This window comes from Lissotriton vulgaris, chromosome 3_2, assembly GCF_964263255.1.
Source record: "Lissotriton vulgaris chromosome 3_2, aLisVul1.2, whole genome shotgun sequence".
In the NCBI taxonomy this organism is placed as follows: domain Eukaryota; kingdom Metazoa; phylum Chordata; class Amphibia; order Caudata; family Salamandridae; genus Lissotriton; species Lissotriton vulgaris.
Window position 1 is genome coordinate 101,640,425 of NC_141690.1, and position 21,803 is coordinate 101,662,227.

General features: G+C 46.9%; 1 protein-coding gene across 2 annotated transcripts in view; it reads right to left on the minus strand.

Annotated features, from left to right (window-relative positions):
- LOC147725374 (uncharacterized) overlaps positions 1-21,803 on the minus strand; it is a 2,508,159-nt gene that overhangs the window by 718,143 nt on the left and 1,768,213 nt on the right. The window contains exon 18 of one of the 2 annotated variants that reach the window (XM_086964052.1): positions 17,213-17,297. The exons of the other annotated variant lie outside the window; for it this stretch is intronic. Within the exon in view, the coding sequence (XP_086820178.1) occupies positions 17,241-17,297 (57 nt within the window). The 3' untranslated portion in view covers positions 17,213-17,240. Of the gene's footprint in view, positions 1-17,212; positions 17,298-21,803 lie in introns of those variants that run through there. 2 annotated transcript variants of the gene reach the window in all.

Here is a 21,803-nt window from a genome sequence, read left to right on the forward strand (position 1 = left end):
TAATATAATGGTTCTAAAAACAAAAAAAAAAGCAGGTATGCCCACACATGGGATGTAGTGCACTCTTCCTTAGGGCTGTAAGGCCTGCTGTAGGGGTGACTTACATATACCATGTGCAGTGTTTTGTAGGCATGGCACATAGGGATATCTGCCATGTTGACTCTTCCCTTTTCTCTGCACCAGGACATGAAGGCTTAAATGGCAGTTTTCGTGAGCTAGGTGAGGGGTCCCTTAGGGTGACACAATTCGTGCTGCAGTCCTTAGGGAACTTCCTTAGTCCAAATGCCTAAGTACCAGAGGTACCATTTACTGGGGCCTTTTATGGAGCCTAAAGGGTTACAAATTGTAAAACAATGATACAGTTTCGGGAAATAACACTGATACTGGGGACCTGGTTAGCAGGAACCCAGTACACATTCAATCAAAGTTGTATCAGATACCAGGCAAAAGATGGGGGGTAACCATGTCAAAAAGGGCACTTTCCTATATAGTGTAATACAGTGGATACAACATTTTTTTTACCAATATTGTAGAAGAGACAACGCAACTCAAACCTAACACCTTATTGGGTCTAAGAAACAAAAGTACACATACTGCACCAGTTAGCCATAAAGTTTTGGATGCTTTCGAAACAGTAGTGACAAAAGGATTTCACAACATTTTCAAACACATGAAACCGAAATCATCTAACATGACGCAAAAAAGAAAAGCAAACTTTAAGAGAAATTGCTTCCAACCCAGAAATTACCATCTGTCAGGCTGACAAAGGTGGAGCAATGGTAATTATGGACACATGCTATTATGTTGAAAAAGACAGGAACATGTACAGGATACCAACACATATACGCAAGTAACATGGGATCCCACCGTAGAATCTTATTAGAAATCATTCTCAAGGCCTTGGACACAGGTACAATCACAAGTGAAGACAAAAATTACCTCAAAGTTAATCCTTCTATTTCGTATATCCATATGATTCCAAAAATACACAAGCACACCACTTTGCCCCTGCTCAGACAAATTGTTTCTACGATTAACTCCATACATGAACCAGTTGGAAAATACCTGGACAAACACCTTCAACCCTTGGTGACAAATACATCAACTTACATTAAGGACATCACAGATTTTTTTAACACACTGGAACTGTTAAAATCCAAAATCACCAGCAACACTATCTTCGTACAATAGACGTGAAGTCACTTTTTACTTCTATCCCCCATGATCTGGGAATGGCAGCTGTCGAATCTTTTCTCATCAACAGTAACAAAGAAAAAGCAATGAAAGTTTTTCTTATGGAATTACTACACTTCACGCTTTACCACAGTTATTTCAAATGGCAAGACACCTATTACAACCAAGCATCGGGAACTTCAATGGGCAATTGTGCCACACCAACGTATGCAAATTTGTTTATGCACCATTTTGAACTGGATCACATTATGAATCAGGAACCCTGGAAGAAACATTTAATTACATACAAGAGATTTATTGATGACATATTCATATTGTGGGCAGGACCTGAGTTAGAACTGGTAGAAGCCATTGCCAACCTCAATAAAGTTGATGAAAGGATCTAATTTAAATCTACCATAATCACTCACCAGATAACATTCTTAGATACACGCATCACAAACATCAATGGACAACTAACCACAGGAATATACACAAAACGAATGGATAGAAACAACTAATTACACTTCCATTCATTCCACCAACCCTCACTCAAGAAACCTCTTCCATACTCTCAACTGTTACGCTTAAAAATAATTTCATCCAACAATGATCTATTCAATGACAGTCAAAAAATGTGCATTAAGAAATTCAGAGACAGAGGCTATCTAGAATCCATATTACAGGAAGCGATAAACAAGGCCAAAAACATAACCAAAGGAAATATACTAAATTCCAAAAAAGCAAGTAAAGAAGAAAATAAGAGTGTATTTGTTTCTAAATTTTCAACTCACAGCCACCTCATTAAAAAAAAATCTTAAAATACTGGTTGATGCTGAAAACAGAACCGGATTTTAAAGGCATTTTTGAGATACAACCCAGATTTGCTTACCAAGGACCCGGAATTTGAAACAGATTTTAAAATGTGCAGGAGACACCAAATAAGAAACCTACAAAGGCACTGTCCCATGCTACAATTGTGGAAGTTGCAATGCCATAATCAAAGGTAATACCATCAGACATCCACATCAAGGAACATTGATTAAACTCAAGGTTAACGCCACGTGCAACAGTGAAAACTTAATATAAATGTTAAAGTGTCCATGCAGCCTCGTGTATGTCGGAAAAACAGAACGTAAAATCAGAATACGTCTGAATGAACACAAAAGCAACATACGTACCAGAAATATCAAGTCCCCAGTGGCCGCACATTTTAACACCACACAACACAATATAAGTCAACTACGTTTTGTGTCCTGGAACAAATTCCTGCAATTAATGGACTTAACAACACTAAATATCTCTAACACCGAGAAGTAGATTGGATCAATTTCCTAGACTCAATGAACACAAAGGGACTTAATAAAAGGATATATTTCAGTTGTTTTTTGTAAATCATATATATTGTACATTCAATGATCTCTTTTATAGACCATGTTCTAAACCAATCTGCCGTAATATGCACGTTTTACCATGTAGTAGTAAGCGGTATGGCAACATAGGGCATCATTAATTGTGTTATTATGAATACCCAATGATGTTGCACTTTTTTGGATTCACCCAACTGATTCACGTGACACTACGGACTGGGGTATCAGACTATATTCACATTTGTTCTGCCAGATCTTCCGTGACACTGCCAGTAACTTTGGGCGATATTATTTATAATTTTTCACCGGTAGTGTTCTCTTGATCATTTTTGTTCATTCCACATCCCTTTAACTCCTCGGTTTTAACAGAGGACTTAAGTTTTGTTGTTTTTTAATCGCTTGAGATACATTACTTTACTCAAGTTTTCTTTACATTTATGCACAGACCCACGGGGTACAACTTTCGCCATTTCAAAAAAATTAAGGTTCGCAATTATGCAGTTACCTTAGACACATCACTTCACTTAGTTTACACGCCGATCCATGTGGTACAAACTACAAACTCTTCCATGTCTAAAGTATTTTGGTGAAGAAGCGTCCTTTGGGTCAGACACTCATTACAGGCACTCTTTTTCAATCCGTAGTTACTATTGAGCAATCACTTTGTAAATAACTATATTTATGGTAACTCTGCATTTTGTAATTATTTATGTGAGAAGTTCCTCTTCATTTTTCACCCTTGTTCCGTAAGCGCTGAACACGCAATAGTAAATCTTATATGTTCATGACAGTTAGGTATAGAACTGATTTTATTGGATCACAGGCACTGTTGGTCCTTTAAACCCAAAACCACCACATTAGGTTACACTCATTGAATGAACAACGAGAACGCCTACATTCAAACGCACGCCGGTGAGGTAACTCACTTTTTTTAAAGAAACCCAACACATAATGTGCTACAGTGAGTTGCACAGCTCGCCCGTATTAACATTACGTTTCTTTAATACATTGTACTGAAAGTAGCTAAATTGCTATAGTTTCCGAAGCTAAATCGTGTAAGAACATACTCCTTTTTAGCCCTCATTCCTCACTATCAGTATTTTCCAAGCAATGTCTTCACTTCCAACATTTTTGTCTTTTTTATGTACAGCCGTTGACGTTTACCGTCTAGAAATATAGCACCGAAATTTAAGCTTGTGTGCATGCTGGGTCACGTAAGCATATCTTGAATTCATTTATGCGACCGGTAGCATGGCATATCTGTCTTGCTTTAACTTGGGTTATAATTTGGTTTAAGCTAGCCTGTTTTGAGCTACACTTAATGATGTTTATTTTCCTACAACATAATAGCGCTGGTTCAACACAACATTTCTTTGAGGCATGTATTCATTGTAACATTCACGGAGTAACACTTAACAGAATGGAATTTCAATCGTGACCGTTCGTGTACCTTGATCATCATCAAGTATGCTCCCACAAGGAATTAATGTCACTTTTTGGAGGCAAGATAATCACATTATGAGTTCATGGGCATACAGCATAATACATTGCTATGGCATAAGTGGCATGTAAATCATATTCACAGCAGGTTTTTGATTGTTTGCGCATCACACTGAGAGTTACCATATTGTTACAATGACCTTACTTTTTCTCTATTCTAACAGTGATTATGCCCCTGAAGAAGGGCTATTGCCTGAAATGCATTGGACTGTTGTATATACAAACATTAAAAAAAACATGAGAAACCAATGAACATATTGAAGGAATTATGAATTTTCAACTAAACTATAAGTATCATTGAACAACACAAATAAATAATTGTGAAAAAAACTTTATTGACAAAGAAAGTGTTTATTTGAATACAGTGCTTTGAGTGCAAGCGGGGGACGGCCCTCAACCTTAAGGATCGCGCTTCCAGCCTCTGATATTACTCATCCTCACACTCAAGAGGATTTACCTTCTAGCACCACCTACCTATTTACCATAAATCGACAGAGAATAAACTAAACAAGTGCGATTGCCCATCCATATATCACTAGTCTATGATATCTGCCACATTTGTGATGGAGTATCCCATCCGCCAAACTCTAAATACCACACATTTCTATGGAGAAAAGCTTGCTGCTTGTGCCATAGCTAGTGGGTTACGAGGTTTTTGAAGTGAACTGTGTTGACATGTAACAGGTTAGTAGCATACTTAAGGGTCGATTCCGATCCCGGTTGGAAACCATACCGACCGACACAAACCGGGACTGGAGTCTGACCGACACGTACACGCGCCGTACGACAGTCTGAGTATGGTGCAATTCCAGTGCAGTATGAACGACTCGCACGGAGCACAATCCGCATGATCTAAACGTACGGAAAATCATGATTCGGCTGGAAACTGAACGGTAACCATTTCAAACAACACAGACCGGGAATAGGTCCGAAAGACACGTACACGCGCTGTACGTCCGGCCAAGTACGATGCAATGCATGTGAAATACCAACTACCCGCACGGAGCACATTCTGCAAGACAGAAACATACGGGACATACTGACAGGCACGTAAAAGAGCCTGTCGCGATCAGCGCATACCCAAATTCTGCTACATAGTATACTGTGAGAGTGACAGACTCAGATGAGGCAGCAATTGCCACTGTAAGCGTCCGTACCGGACAACTGAACGTCTCAGTCATGCTCACCAAAATGACATAGAAACAAACTGAAAAAGACCAACCAAGCAGTGTCAATGTCAATAAATAAAAAGATCTGGAACAAAGACACACCCACAACTCCACCTACATAAAGGGCCAAACTGCCTACCATGATCCTTTGCAAATTCCACACATGACAGCAGAGAACACCACCACCCTGCACTCAGAGGCACACTCACAACTCACCCACCACACAACCTTCACACCATTTGCACCTCTCAAACACACTCTCACAAAGACCCAGATAAACTGTCACCCACTCTCCCTCACTTACGCACACATCAATCTCCACAACCACCCATCACCATGCCCCCAAAGAAGAATCCAAAGTTCACAGATACAGAGTTGGAAGTCTTGGTAGATGAAATCCTCAGAGTAGAGCCACATTTATTGGGCACATTGGTCAAACAGACCCCCCATGTCACTGGAAACAAATATGTGGGAGAGGATTGTCGACAAGGTGAACGCACAAGAACAAAAAGCTGATTGCCAGAGACAATGCCCTGAGACAGCGGACTGGCGGTGGCCCTCCTGCAAAACCAACACACTTCACTTCCTGGGAGGAGAAGGTGCGGGCCATTCTTCCACCGGAGGGCATCCATGGATTAACAGGAATACCAGAGCCTGGCAAGTACATAACCAACTAGCCAATATTGTGAGGCAATACACACAACGACATTACTGTCAAGGGGACAGTGAAGCCAATCACTGTTAGCCATAGCAACCAAAAGCTAATTATCATGCAATGTGTATGCCACTTAGATAAACACAATACCTGCAATCTCTGAGTAATATGGAACTATGTCATAACATGTGCAAACTTACTAACAAATACAGCAAGGCATTGGCCCAAAACACGAACAAACACTGTCAGCCATTTTGTCAGTACTATTTCACCCACTCACAGGGAAGCAGAGTCAAAAGGAAGGAAGGTTGGGTATGCTGGGAAGGTGGGTGTAGTCAAAAGCATGATGGGAGTCGTAGTCACAGCCAACAGTCCTCCTCCCACATTGCCTATCAAGCCCACCCTGAACCATGCTCACCTCACAGGGAGTGGAAAGAGACTGACAAGATGGCTGGCATTGGGCTCTGCTGTGGGGAGCATTAGGCCCTAGTGGGAGTACTGCTCAAACAAACAGGACACCACTGTCAGCCATCTTGCCAGCACTGTTACACCACCTCACAGGGAAGTTGAGTCACAGGAAGGAAGTCTTGCTATTCTGGGAAGGTGGGTGTAGCCAATAGCATGATGGGATTCGTAGTCACAATCAACAGTCCTCCTCTCACATGGCCCATTAAGCCCACCCTGAACCATTCTCACCTCACAGGGAGTGGAAAGAGACTGACAAGATGGCTGACACTGGGCGCTGCTATGGGGAGCACTAGGCCCTGGTGGGTGTTGTGTACCAACAAACAATAGGACACCACTGCTTGTCATCACAAACATCAACTTTGACTCCCTGCAATGGAGGCATGCTACGGGGGGATTAACTGGGCTCGGTGGGTGAAGGAGGACCTGCAATGACTCAAAATACTATTAAGTCCGGCTCAACACACACCTTCTCAGGGGAAACATCGTTTACAACGTAACTGGTACAACGCGGTACCGTTACGACGCAGCTTTAACAACGAAAGTCGTTACAACGACTTTCGCTGGAAGGCGCTCTAGGATAGGGGATAGTTTAATTTACTATCCAACACCTTCCCTACTATCCACGGGGACTGGTGTTGGAATAGTAAATTAAACTATTCACTATCAGCGCCCCCCCAATGCAAGTCGCTGTAATGACTTGCGTTGTTAAAACTGCGTCATAAAGGGACGCGTTGTAACGGTACGCGTTGTACCGTCATACAACCCTTCTCAGCAAATAGCACCCTTGGGACTAGTCACCTTGAAAGTAAATGCCCTGGCAAGTTGGCTGACACATGGGCCTGATGTATGAATTGGCTGCAAGTTACACCTAGGCACTGCCCCCTCCCCCCAAACACGATCACACCCACAGCCATCGCAACTGTATGTTTCCACTCACTGTCTGTGGAAGCAGTGTCCCAGGTGTGCCCCCTGGCCTGGCTGTGAAGGTGTGTGGGTTATATGACAATTGGGGAGATGCAGACATATCACATATTAAAACACACACAAAGCTACACAGACATCATTGACAGGGAACATATGACAGTGAATGGAATGGCCACAGCAAGATAGCTGACATGTTGCATGGAGTCATGTACACAAGATGCTGTTGTGAGATACATTCCACTCCTACATGATTCTGCGTTGTCAGCATCCTTGACACAACACTTCCCTCGCAGTCAATGACACTTGAAACACAAGGAGTAACCTGGACTCGGTAGGAGAAGGCATACAATTTACAGCAGCATAACTCAAACACACAAACCACTGACCCTCACTGTGAAGAGCATTGAAATTCAAGAGAGCCGCCTTAGTCAACTCCTCTTCCCATGGAGGACATTGACAGGATAAATGACGTCATCACGTACTAAGCTCAGCAGCAACATCATTTGCTACAGTAACACCATCACATGTGTGCAATGATATAAAAACAAGGAACACGTACATCAATATGGTAGCTCATAAGAGATATCAGACATACCGGACTGTGACCATGTTGTTACGACACACCGATGTGACTCAAATAAACATGCACAAAGGCCAGCACACTGCCCCAATCTTGCAACACAACGTAAGAGAAAGTGCACATAAGTCCTTGATAAACCACAAATGATAAGGAAAACACACCTGTGTCAGGCACGGGATAGCACCTGAGCAGCAATGGCCATGTACAGTCCCTGAATCAATACATGAGCCGCCCACTCACACAGCTCTAACTGTCCATCAAAACGCCTCAGGTTGCCATGACAATGTGCGTAACCAGTATAGACCTCTGTGACAATGGAGGACAATGAAATGTACATACACTCATCATGAACTACAGAAGCAACTGTAATGTGTGTGATCTGTTGATGTGTGCTGAACACCAACATACATTGTGTGTCTCTTACACCCACAGGGGATGCTGGGACACTGCAGTGACCAAACAAGGATCCCAGTCCCAGACTAAGGTTGACCCAGAGCTCTCCTGTGTGGATGTATCACAGTCCTCTTTTGACAACGACGAACAACCTGACATCTCCGGTGTGGCTCCGCGTCCAGCCCCAGCAGCTGTAACATCAGCACCCCCTGCCACATATGCAAACACACCAATGACCCCTGCCGACACGGACAGACCAAGGCAACAGAACACTAACGATACAACAACACAGGGCACCCTGGAGGTGACGGACAACAACATCAGTGCCAACACAAAAGGGGGACCAGTGTCATCTGTGCCTGCCACAGCAGGTCCTTCCCGTGTGGGCAGGGGTGTTGCGAGGGGGGGCAGGCTGAGGCCACGGACTGCAGATGGGGCTGGCCTGCAGGATGATCCACATTTGGGGCGCATCATAGATGCGTAGCAGGAAAGCATCGGAGTCTTTGGCCAGGTAGTAGGGATCTTCGGGGACATAAAACAACAGGAGGCTGCCTATCATGCCAGATTGGACTCCCACATGTCCCGGGTGGAGACACACATGTCCCGAATGGAGTCCAAAATGGGCAATATTGATGACCTCACGTCGGTGCATAGGGACATACTCACATGCCTCCGCCAGATAGCCGACAACATAACCACACCTCTCTCTGTGCCCACTGCATCTGTTGCCACTACATCTGCAACTGCCACAGGGAGGGATGAGGACTCTTGCGGAGAGTCCCCGGCAACGCAGCAGCCTGCACTAGAGGGTCCTCCTGAAAAGAAGAAGAGGGGTCATCCGAAGAAGGACAAGTGAGAGGCAGATGGCGATGTATAGCCCCCCAGGAAGTGAATACCTGTTCCAGACATCCTCCTTGTGTGCAAAGCATTCACCTTGTTGACTGTCACTAAACTTCCACACATGTGATGGAGGGTCTAAGTTGGACTATTATTTCAAATGACTTTGGACCATATTCTTGAAATTTCATCTATCAACACTACCAACTACTTTGAATTCCAAGCGCACTGTACAGCACTTTCATTTACGTATACTATTCAAACACATGCATGTCAATAAATTCACAATCACAAATAAATTGCTTCTGTTGTGACTTAAACTTGGTTTGTGTCAAAAGAATGCCAAAAGAATACTATGCATGAAAACTACTACATCAATGTAAACACAGTTATGTGATTCATAATGATGTGACACATGAGGGAGACACAGCACTACGTCAACACAACACATAACTATCATGGCCATCTAGCTCATCGCATACACTTCTGTGAACTGAAAATACAGTGGAATGCACATACACAACACAAATCCAGAGTCAGTGGCAATCAGCCCAATTGTACTGTATGCAAATGATTGTTGGATGTGTGGACACAAAAAAAGCACAGTCCAAAGTGACGCACAGGTTTATCACACAATCACTACATGTGAACTCCATAACAGATGGAAGGTAACCTCATGTGACAATGACCCCAAAGGAACCAAGTGGTAAACAATGAAAGTTCAGGGGGGTCTGGCACATCATCGGTTTGACAACGACAACTTGCACTCTGTAAACCGCATTCAAGGAACGACTGGACAACAACGCCCACAACAGCAAGGAACTCTTCAACATCGTCAAAGAGCTCTCCAACCCCAGCGCCGGAAACAACGACATCACCCCATCGCAAGACCTCTGCAACTCGCTCGCCTCGTTCTTCCACAGCAAGATCGCAGACATACATAACAGCTTAAGCACACAGCCGACGCACCCTACGACCGCACCAGCGCCCCCCACCACCACCCTCCGCGCCTGGACCCCGATCACCACCGAAGACACCATCCGCACGATGAACTCCATCCACCCCGGATCACCAACCGACCCCTGCCCTCACCACGTCTTCAACAAGGCAGACTCCGTCATCGCACCCCATCTACGGGACATCATCAACGCCTCCTTCGACACCGCAACCTTCCCAGAAAGCTGGAAGCACGCCGAACTTGGCGCCCTACTGAAGAAACCATCAGCAGACCCCACCGACCTCAAAAACTACCGCCCCATCTCGCTCCTCCCGTTTCCTGCCAAAGTCATCGAGAAGACCGTCAACAGACAGCTGGCCGCCTTCCTCGAGACAAATGGATCCCTCGACCACTCGCAGTCCGGCTTCCGGGCCCACCACAGTACCGAGACCGCCCTCATCGCAGCCACCGACGACATCCGAACCCTGGTCGACAATGGGGAAACAGTGGCCCTCATCCTCCTGGACCTCTCAGCGGCGTTCGACACAGTCTGCCACCGCACCCTAGTGCAGCGGCTCAACAACATCGGAATCCAGGAGAAGGCACTGGAATGGATCATCTCCTTCCTCGCCGGAAGGACACAGAGAGTTCGCCTCCCCCGTTCAGATCAGAAGCCACCGAAGTCATCTGCGGCGTACCACAAGGATCATCAATCAGCCCCACACTGTTCAATATCTACATGAGCCCCCTCGCGGCCATCGCACGCCAACACAACCTCAACATCGTCTCCTACGCCGACGACACCCAGCTGATCCTCTCCCTCACCAACGACCCCGCCACCGCCAGAGCCAACCTACACGAAGGGATGAAAGACGTAGCCAAGTGGATGATGAACAGCCGCCTGAAACTGAACTTAGATAAGACGGAAGTCATCATCCTGGGATCGTCGTCCTCCGCCTGGGACGACTCCTGGTGGCCCCCTGCCCTGGGCAGTGCACCCAAACCAACAGACCACGCAGGCAACCTGGGCTTCATCCTGGACTCCTCCCTCTCCATGAAACAGAGAGAAACAGGTGAGTGAGGGTAGTTTGCGCTGAGAGAAATAAATAGTAATCAATACAATATCTGATAAGCTCCAAGGATTAGACTCTGGTCACCCAACCAGAATCAAACAATGTGACTTAGAAAAAGGCACAATTGTAAAGTTATGAACATAGACAGAAAAATCCTGAGCTACGAATGTTCATCAATATCCAAAAGAAAGGACAATTGTTGAGTTCCAAGTTTCAAATGTTCTCATTATTCTTCATTTATTGATAATCTTCATCAACAGATAAGAATGCAACCTCTGCCAACACGTGTTTCGTCTCGGTCGTAGAAACCAAAGACTTCGTCAGGGCATATATATCTAAGAAGGTATGCGTCGAAAAAATGAAGAGCAAATCCCTTATGTATATTCCGCGTCAGTTCGGGTTCATTTAAAGTGATCCATATATATCGGCATTTTAATCCAAAAAGCGCGAGTCCTTATTATTGGAAAGTCGTGTCCAAGTAAGTCTGCTGAGTATACTCTTGTCCTCCGAGTGCAGAGTCTAGACGTATTCCATGAACCCGAACTGACGCGGAATATACATAAGGGATTTGCTCTTCATTTTTTCGACGCATACCTTCTTAGATATATATGCCCTGACGAAGTCTTTGGTTTCTACGACCGAGACGAAACACGTGTTGGCAGAGGTTGCATTCTCCTCCCTCTCCATGACCAGACAAGTCAACGCCGTCTCCTCGTCATGCTTCAACATCCTACGCATGCTACGTAAGATCTTCCGGTGGATCCTCACCAAAACCAGGAAGACCGTCACTGAGGCCCTCGTCACCAGCCGACTGGACTACGGCAACTCCCTCTACGCCGGAACCACCGCAAAACTCCAGAAGAGACTCCAGCGCATTCAGAACGCCTCAGCACAACTCATCCTGGACATCCCCCGACACAGCCACATCTCCGCACACCTGAGAAACCTGCACTGGCTCCCCGTCAGTAAGAGAATCACGTTCTGACTCCTAACCCATGCACACAAAGCTCTCCACAACCACGGCCCAAGATACCTCAACGACCGCCTGAACTTCTACACTCCCCCCGCCAGCTTCGATCGACCAGCCACGCCCTCGCCGCCGTCCCCCGCATCCGAAGAGCCACAACGGGAGGAAGATCCTTCTCCTACCTGGCCGCCAAGACGTGGAACTCCCTCCCCACCCACCTCCGCCTGACCCAAGACCACCTCGCCTTCAGGAAGCAACTCAAGACCTGGCTGTTCGAGCAGTAGCGGACCCCCCTACCCCAAGCGTCTTGATACCCTCTGGGTGAGTAGCGCGCTATACAAATGCTTTGATTGATTCATTGTAATAGGAATCCTTGTTTAGGGCATCACACGTGAACAAACAACAGCCAAAGGACCCTGTGAAGGACAGATACACAACACTATTAAAGTCATAAAATAACAGCACACAGCTCCAATACACATGACAAATAAAAAGTATTCCGATACGTGAACACAACCTAGTAATCATGTCAACACTGTTTGGTACATACTTACTTAAAGGGCACATCACTGCAAGCATCCTGTCAAGTAGCACACCGCCACACATATGCAGCAACATTGCACCACCTACCCATATCAGGCCATGACAAAATATAAAAAACACATCACTATATACTCACAATCATGTGAAAAAGTTTTTGATGAGCTGTGTCCGAACATCCCCCTCACCCTCATCATCACTGGCAACATGACCCAGAGCAGGATCCTCCATGGCTGGCGGTCATCATCATCCTGGATGAGAGCCAACTCCTCCCTCACGCCAGGTTGTGTAGCATGCAGCACACAAATATGATTTTGCACACCTTTTCAGGGGCATATGGGAGGGCCCCTCCTATTGTGTCCAGGCAGCGGAATCTGCCTTTCAGTAGACCAAATGGACGCTCTATCACTCACCTGGTCGCCCATATGCCTCATTATTACATGTCATTATAGACAGGGTTCCTGAGGGGTGTCAGCAACCACGGCATGTTTGGGTTTCCGGAGTCACCTACATACAAACCAACATACATTTTATGTGTCTGAAAAGAGGTTTAAAGACATTTTTTACCAAAAACACACAAGGGAAACAGATATTACACACCGACAAGCCAGGCACGCTGGTTCTGCAGCTGTGACATCATTGTTGGGATCCGACTAGTACGCATGAAGTAAGCGTTGTCTGCTGAACCATGGAAACCTACACACACATGGAATATTGTCATGTCCGGCAGACATACCACCAGGGCATTAATGGAGTGGAAATGTTTTCGGTTCCGGTATGTCTGATCATGTGCTTGTGGTGGTACCAAAGCCACATGTGTCCAATCTATGGAGCCTATAACGTGTGGCATCATCCATCCCAGTGCATAAAAGTCACTCTTTATGTCAGTGAATTGTCCTGGGGTTGGGAATTGTATGTACCGCTCCAGGACATGCAACATCGCCTCCAGAATATAGCGAAGCACACGGCTGAACATGGTCTGTGACATCCCACCAGCAGAAGCCACAGTGTGCTGGAAGGTACCGGTGGCAAAGAAGTGTAGTTCTGCCATCACCTTCACCTTCACCTTGGGAGTCAGAGATATGTCCAGCCAGGTTGTAAATGTGGGGCCAACTGCTCCGCCAACACCTCCATTAGTGGTCTGCTAGGTCTGGGAACGGTCTATGGACAGCTGGTCTCCTGCAGTACATAGGCGAGCAAAGTCCATGGCCTCCTCACTGACGGCAGCAGTATCCCTCTTCCAACAGTCCCTCACCCCTCACCCCTCCTACCTCTGCCCCATCCACAATCTCCACTACCCTACCGGACCTACGCACACTCACACAGGCACCTGCACGCACAACAACAGACACAAGCCCACACAGCAATGTCAGTACAAGGCAAAACACACAGGCACGCACACTCATGGGACAAATGGCACACACACACAGGGGATAGGGTACAGACACACAGACAGTCATCCACAACCACTCCGCAGTCCTCAGATACCTCTTCCTCCAAAACTCCTTCCCTTGACTCACCTGCAGCCCCCTCTTCCCAGAAGCTCTTCCTCTGTGAGCTTGGCCTCTTCCCCACAGATCCATCAGGTCCAACTCACAAGTGGAAGAGGAAGTCACCACACACAAAGGGTAGACCCCCCCCCAAGCACAACCTCCCCCAGGAGCACTGAGCCCTTCACCCGCAAATCCCCCTAGGTCCAGGAAGAGCAAGACCCTACCACAATCCTGCTCTCTCACTACAGTCTCTGTCTCCAGCACCCAGGCCACCTCTCCTAGGGTTCCCACGCCACACCATGCCCCAGGTTCAGCCACACATAGGCACAACATCCCCAAATTGATTAGGCCTGCCCCCTTCCACATGCACTTCCACCCCAACCTCATACCCTCAGCCTGTTCATACGACTGCTGTGGAGACCGTGTCTCCCCTATCTGACCTACACACTTCATCTGGGCCCCAAACAACACCTTTGGACATTGGCACTGTAGTGGAGACCCCGTCCACTCAGTCTGACTTGGGCACTGCAGTGGTGACGGCGCCCACTGTATCAGACACATCCACTGCAGTTGCCACTGGCACTCCTGCACCCACCATACCTCCCCTGCCCCATACTGCTATCCCCTGATCATGTGCCTGTGGTGCCTAGCCTGCCCCTATGTATGCCCCTCCAAGGATAGATGTCCCCTGGCTGTATCAGTGCAGGCAAGCAATGTGTGGCGAGTGGTCATATGTCACACGAAACGGACAATTGTAATGTACTGGCCATTGGCCTTTGGATTGATCATGGTATCAAAATGTTTATTTTTGCAAGCTGAATAAAGCTACTTTTAGTGTTTTGATAGTTTTGCATTTAATGAACATGATGTTGCTGATGAGTATCATTAAGTTGCTGTTGCTATTGTGTTTGTTGAAAATAAGTGATTTGTTGATAGGATGGAATGCATGTGGTCCATGATAAATGTGTCCCATTACAGTATGTTGCCATCTCATCCTTTGTCATGTCATCCTTTGCTGCAGATCGAGGTAGTCATGAACCCAATTACTTGGAACATGGAGTGTCACCTTCTTTTCATGACTTCACATCTTTGGCTTACACTGTTGCACATATGTTGGGCTTAGATCTGTGCTTTTTCCTGACTGTGGGCCCATTACCATTGGACATGCAAATTAGCACATCACTGATAAACAAGTAACCTGTGTCATCAGTGCAACTTGCTATAGATGTGTTTTGATGTTATGCAGATAACTTAAGAGTCACTCCAGTACACAGGCTGATGTGACCAGAGCTTTCAGGGTGTTGTAATTGGTGGCTCAATGACCAAGTTTTATGCTGACATGACGGAGCCCTACACAGACAACGTTTGGCACAGCTGACCTTACACATGAGTGGAGTCACCTCATGGCAGTGTGTTATTCTGTGACATTGACTGAGCCCATGTGCTGTGTTCTGTGAGCATGTCTCTGTGGATTACCTTCCCTTTTTTTACACAGACTATATTCCCTGCAGATGTTCCTGTTTGTGATGCTTGCTGAGTTGTCCTGTGTTTATCCAACATCTTTGAACTAGGTTTTCTGGGATGTAGGTGCATGGAAAACAACTGGTCATTCGGGTGTCATCCGTGGGTGTGTTTGATGTAAGGGCCTGGAATGTAGGCAAACACACATGGGACATATTCAGGATTCACCAAGGTACTTTTGTGTTTCCAACATCAGGTTGTTTTCACCATGTGGTGTCTTTCTGTGACTGGGTCACTTGTATGCGTGTGTGACAGCTCACACTCATCAGATCCTAGCCTTCTATGTCGGATGATGTCAACATGTGTTCTTTGTGGGTCTCCTAGGGCTCTTCATTGGTCTGGAACTGTGACAGGGATCCCAATGTGTCAGATATGTTTCACGTCATGCACATGTATCTCATACTATGCAGTGTGGAAGACATTCACAAGGGTTGTTGACTTGTCATGTGTGATGATTTTTTACACCTTGGAGCACCTCTCCACCCCTGTGATTGTCATAGTTGCATGTGCAATGTCACTAGTCCATGTGGGCTTAGCTGATGCACATTGGTGCAGATCAAGGTGTGTGGTATTGAGAGTGGGCATATGTGAGTTGTCTCATGTCTAGGCCCCTACCTACATAGTGGCCTTAAATTACAGGACATGCCCAGTGAGTTTTCTGTGTGCGAGTGTGATGGAAGTTGGTCTGTCACGACATGACACAGTGCGCACATGTGACTGTGCTGCACAGTATGGGCAAAATCCAAATTTGTCATCACAGAGGGGTCATCATACAGGCTACTGTCACCACAATGTAGGTTCCTTGTGGGTACTGAATGGAGTGGGTCTGTCTCTTGCTGTGTTGGTTGCTGTTCTGACCAGCTTATGTCACATGAGTCTGTTGTGAACCCACTCATCTAACAATACCTGATTGCCCACAAAGAGGTACCCAATTCATGTGAAAATTCTGGATTGCACTGTGTACACATATATCTCATTGGAGTTCAGCCCCACATCATGTGTGCCGTACTAGCCTGGGTACACTGAGACACACACATGTTTTATTCGATATGCAGTGTGAGGTTGGCTGGTTGTGTATGAGCATCTGCACCCATGCATTGGTATAGCTTTGTGGGCTATTGGCTGGATGTTGGTTGTAGGTTTTTTTCCTACTGTCCCTGGGACTCCTACAATCATGGTTAGTTGTCCCATTACTTAATTATAACAACATGAAAAGGCAGTTCCCAATAATGTCAAAAACTAAACAGTTCCAAGAATATAGAATGCCCAAAGAACAGCTAATTATATTGAAATAATTTTATTGTCATTTATATTTATAGAAAAATCTCTGTCAGATGTGCAAAATACAAAAATACATAATTCATTGAATGAGGACTACATATAATTCATGCAACATCAGCCCAGGAACAGGAAGAACAATAAAAAGAGGCACATACATCACTCACTCATTCTACCAATCACAAACTTGCTCACAAACCCATACATTCATATTGACTCAACCAACTAGAAACTCTCATCAAACAGACAGAAAAAGCGCCGACGCGCGTTTCGGAATAGTGCCACAATAGGGAATTCCTTCATCAGGGCGCAATTCATCACAGTAATTAGGAAGGGCACAGAGTTCCAAGTATCCAGGTCAGTCAGGTAAATTCCCGTTTAAAATTACTGCCATGGTATGGGTCTTGATCACCTGAAAGCTGAAGAACACAGGATTCCTTAGTATGTGTGTCTGTTTGTGAGCATATGTGTGTATGCATTATAATGGTCACTTCTTACATTGTCTAATTGGACATTGGAGGCATTGTCCGCCCCCATGTATGATGCTTCTCTGCACATGACAGAGCATTTTTAGACGACACAAACATCTTTCACTCAACAGGTCTAGGTTTGTTTGCAACACAACCACTACTTTGCTACTACATTCCTTGTGGCGTTAGGACCAGGAATCCTACATGCTGGCTTGCAGATACTGGTATTTTTAAGCTCGCACTCACCTTTTGGTCACTGTAGTGAGGAGGGGCTTAACCCCATTAACACAATGTTCCTGATATGCTGGCGTTTTAGACACCACACTCACCTTTTGGTCACTGCAGTGAGGGGGTCAAACCCCATTACCACAATGTACCACATTTTCTGGAGTTTTGGACCCCACATTCACCTTTTGGTCACAACTGTGATGCGAGTTACAGTATGTGTTCCATTTCAGTGTCACTGTTGCAGGCAGTTTCCACCCAATACATAATCTTGCCATGGTGGTAGGGTGTGTATGTTTGGCCTCCAACCCATATGTGTGGGAATGCTAGTGGTGTTAGCCACCCCCCCTATGAGTAGGGACTATTGGTAGTGATAGCTATTCCCCACCGTATGAGTAGGGACTGCTGGTAGTGATAGCCATCCAGCCCCCTATAGGCTAGACAATGCTGGTAGTGGTAGCCATCCACCCCCTATGGGTGTGGACTGCTGGTAGTGATAGCCATCCCCCCATCCCTATGAGTTGGGACTTCTGGTAGTAATAGCCACCCCCCCCCCCCCCCCCCATGAGTAGGGACTGCTCGTAGTGATAGCCATCCAGCCCCCTATGGGCTAGACAATGCTGGTAGTGGTAGCCATCCATCCCCTATGGGTGGAGACTACTGGTAGTGATAGCTATTCACCCACAATGGGTGGGTTTTATTGGTAGTGATAGCCATCCCACACCCTATGAGTAGGGACTGCTGGTAGTGATAGCCATCCAGCCCAATATGGTCTAGACAATGCTGGTAGTGGTAGCCATCCACCCTGTATGGGTGGGGACTACTGGTAGTGATAGCCACCCCCCACCCTATGAGTAGGGACTGCTGGTAGTGATAGCCATCCAGCCCCATATGGGCTAGACAATGCTGGTAGTGGTAGCCATCCAACCCATATGGGTGGGGACTACTGGTAGTGATAGTCATCCCACACCCTATGAATAGGGACTGCTGGTAGTGATAGCCATCCAGCCCAATATGGTCTAGACAATGCTGGTAGTGGTAGCCATCCACCCTGTATGGGTGGGGACTACTGGTAGTGATAGCCATCCCCCACCCTATGAGTAGGGACTGCTGGTAGTGATAGCCATCCAGCCCCATATGGGCTAGACAATGCTGGTAGTGGTAGCCATCCAACCCATATGGGTGGGGACTACTGGTAGTGATAGTCACACCCCCATGAGTAGGGACAGCTGGTAGTGATAGCCATCCAGCGCGCTATTGGCTAGACAATGCTGGTAGTAGTAGCCATCCACCCCCTATGGGTGGGGACTACTGGTAGTGATAGCCACCCCCCCCCCCTCCCATGAGTAGGGACTGCTGGTAGTGATAGCCATCCAGCCCCCTATGGGCTAGACAATGCTGGTAGTGCTGGACATCCATCCCCTACGGGTGGGGACTACTGATAATGATAGTCATCCCCCACCCTATTCGTAGGGACTACTGGTAGTGATGGCAACCCCCATGAGTAGGGACTGCTGGTAGTGATAGCCATCCAGCCCCTATGGGCTAGACAATGCTGGTAGTGGTAGCCATCCACCCCCTATGAGTAGGGACTACTGGTAGTGATAGCCATCAAGCCCCCTATGGGCTGGACATTGCTGGTAGTGGTGGCCATCCAGCCCCTATGGGTGGGGACTACTGGTAGTGATAGCCATCCCCCAGCCTATGAGTAGGGACTACTGGTAGTGATGGTAACCCTCCATGAGTAGGGACTGCTGGTAGTGATAGCCATCCAGCCCCCTATGGGCTAGACAATGCTGTTAGTGGTGCCATCCACCCCTATGAGCGGGGACTACTGGTAGTGATAGCCATCCCCCCACACCATGAGTTGGGTTTGCTGGTAGTGATAGCCATCCCCCCCATGAGTAGGGACTGCTGTTAGTGATAGCCATCCAGCCCCCTATGGGGTAGACAATGCTGGTAGTAGTAGCCATCCACCCCCTATGGGTAGGGACTACTGGTAGTGATAGCCATCCACCCCCTATGGGTGGGGACTATTGGTAGTGATCCCCATCCCCCCTATCGGTAGGGACTGCTGGTAGTGATAGCCATCAAGCCCCCTATGGGCTGGACAATGCTGGTAGCTGTGGCCATCCAGCCCCTATGGGTGGGGACTACTGGTAGTGATAGCCACCCCCACCCTATGAGTAGGGACTACTGGTAGTGATACCCATCCAGCCCCTATGGGCTAGACAATGCTGGGAGTGGTAGCCATCCACCCCCAATGGGTTGGGACTACTGGTAGTGATATCTCCCCCCCCCATGAGTAGGGATTGCTGGCAGTGATAGTCATCCAGTCCCCTATGGGCTAGACAATGGTGGTAGTGGTATCCATCCACTCCCTATGGGTGGGGACTACTGGTAGTGATATCCATTCCCCACCTTATGAGTAGGGACTACTGGTAGTGATGGTACCCCTCCTATGAGTAGGGACTGCTGGTAGTGATTGTCATCCGGCCCCCTATGGGTGGGGGCTATTGGTAGTGATCGCCATCCCCCCTATCGGTAGGGACTGCTGGTAGTCATAGCCATCAAGCCCCCTATGGGCTGGACAATGCTGGTAGTTGTGGCCATCCAGCCCCTATGGGTGGGGACTACTGGTAGTGATAGCCACCCCCACCCTATGAGTAAGGACTACTGGTAGTGATACCCATCCAGCCCCCTATTGGCTAGACAATGCTAGTAGTGATAGCCATCCAACCCCTACGGGTGGGGACTACTGGTTAGTGATAGCCACCCCCCATGAGTAGGGACTGCTGGTAGTGATAGTCATCCAGCCCCCTATAGGCTAGACAATGCTAGTAGTGGTAGCCATCCAACCCCTATGGGTGGGGACTACTGGTAGTGATAGCCACCGCCCCATGAGTAGGGACTGCTGGTAATGATAGCCATCCAGCCCCCTATGGGCTAGACAATGCTGGTAGTGGTTGCCATCCACCCTCTATGGGTGGGGACTACTGGTAGTGATAGCCTCCCCCCCCATGAGTAGGGACTGCTGGTAATGATTGCCATCCAGGGCCCCTATAGGCTAGACAATGCTGGTAGTGGTAGCCATCCAACCCCTATGGGTGGGGACTAGTGGTAGTGATAGCCACCCCCCATGAGTAGTGACTGCTGGTAGTGATAGCCATCCAGCCCCTATGGGCTAGACAATGCTAGTAGTGATAGCCATCCAACCCCTACGGGTGGGGACTACTGGTTAGTGATAGCCACCCCCCATGAGTAGGGACTGCTGGTAGTGATAGACATCCAGCCCCCTATAGGCTAGACAATGCTAGTAGTGGTAGCCATCCAACCCCTATGGGTGGGGACTACTGGTAGTGATAGCCACCGCCCCATGAGTAGGGACTGCTGGTAATGATAGCCATCCAGCCACCTATGGGCTAGACAATGCTGGTAGTGGTTGCCATCCACCCTCTATGGGTGGGGACTACTGGTAGTGATAGCCTTCCCCCCATGAGTAGGGACTGCTGGTAATGATAGCCATCCAGGGCCCCTATAGGCTAGACAATGCTGGTAGTGGTAGCCATCCAACCCCTATGGGTGGGGACTAGTGGTAGTGATAGCCACCCCCCATGAGTAGTGACTGCTGGTAGTGATAGCCATCCACCCCCATATGGGCTAGACAATTCTAGTAGTGGTAGCCATCCAAACCCTATGGGTGGGGACTACTGGTAGTGATAGCCATTGGCTTATTTTAAATAAAAATCGCCCATAGCTACTAATATTATAGGTGTTGTAATAGTGACCACATCAGAGTTTACATTAGGATCCACCATATGCAAGCCTGCTGAAAGTGATCAATCTGCATCAGACAGGCTTGTCCGTGTAATTTGAACAAGCATTGATAAAGCCAATAGCTTTTTTGTGTTTTGCTTTCATTTGTAACAGGCATTAAAAGTGCATAAGAAATAACAAGCATTTGCAAAGCAATCGGTCTTGCATTTTCTGGAGTTACAACTATTGGCGCTGTCTATGGCAACGTTTTTACCCATGTGGTAGAGTTATGTAGGTTGCATTGGAATGGTTAGTTATGGAATTGTGTGGCGTGGATTTGTGTGGTGTGGAGTGGAATGGATATATGGACTGCTGTGGAGGAGTAGAGCAGCCTGCCAACTTCCTTCTGAATCAGTTGGTAAGCACCAACCATTGTGTGGCTTAAAGCGCTTTATCAATTTACATTTTTTTATT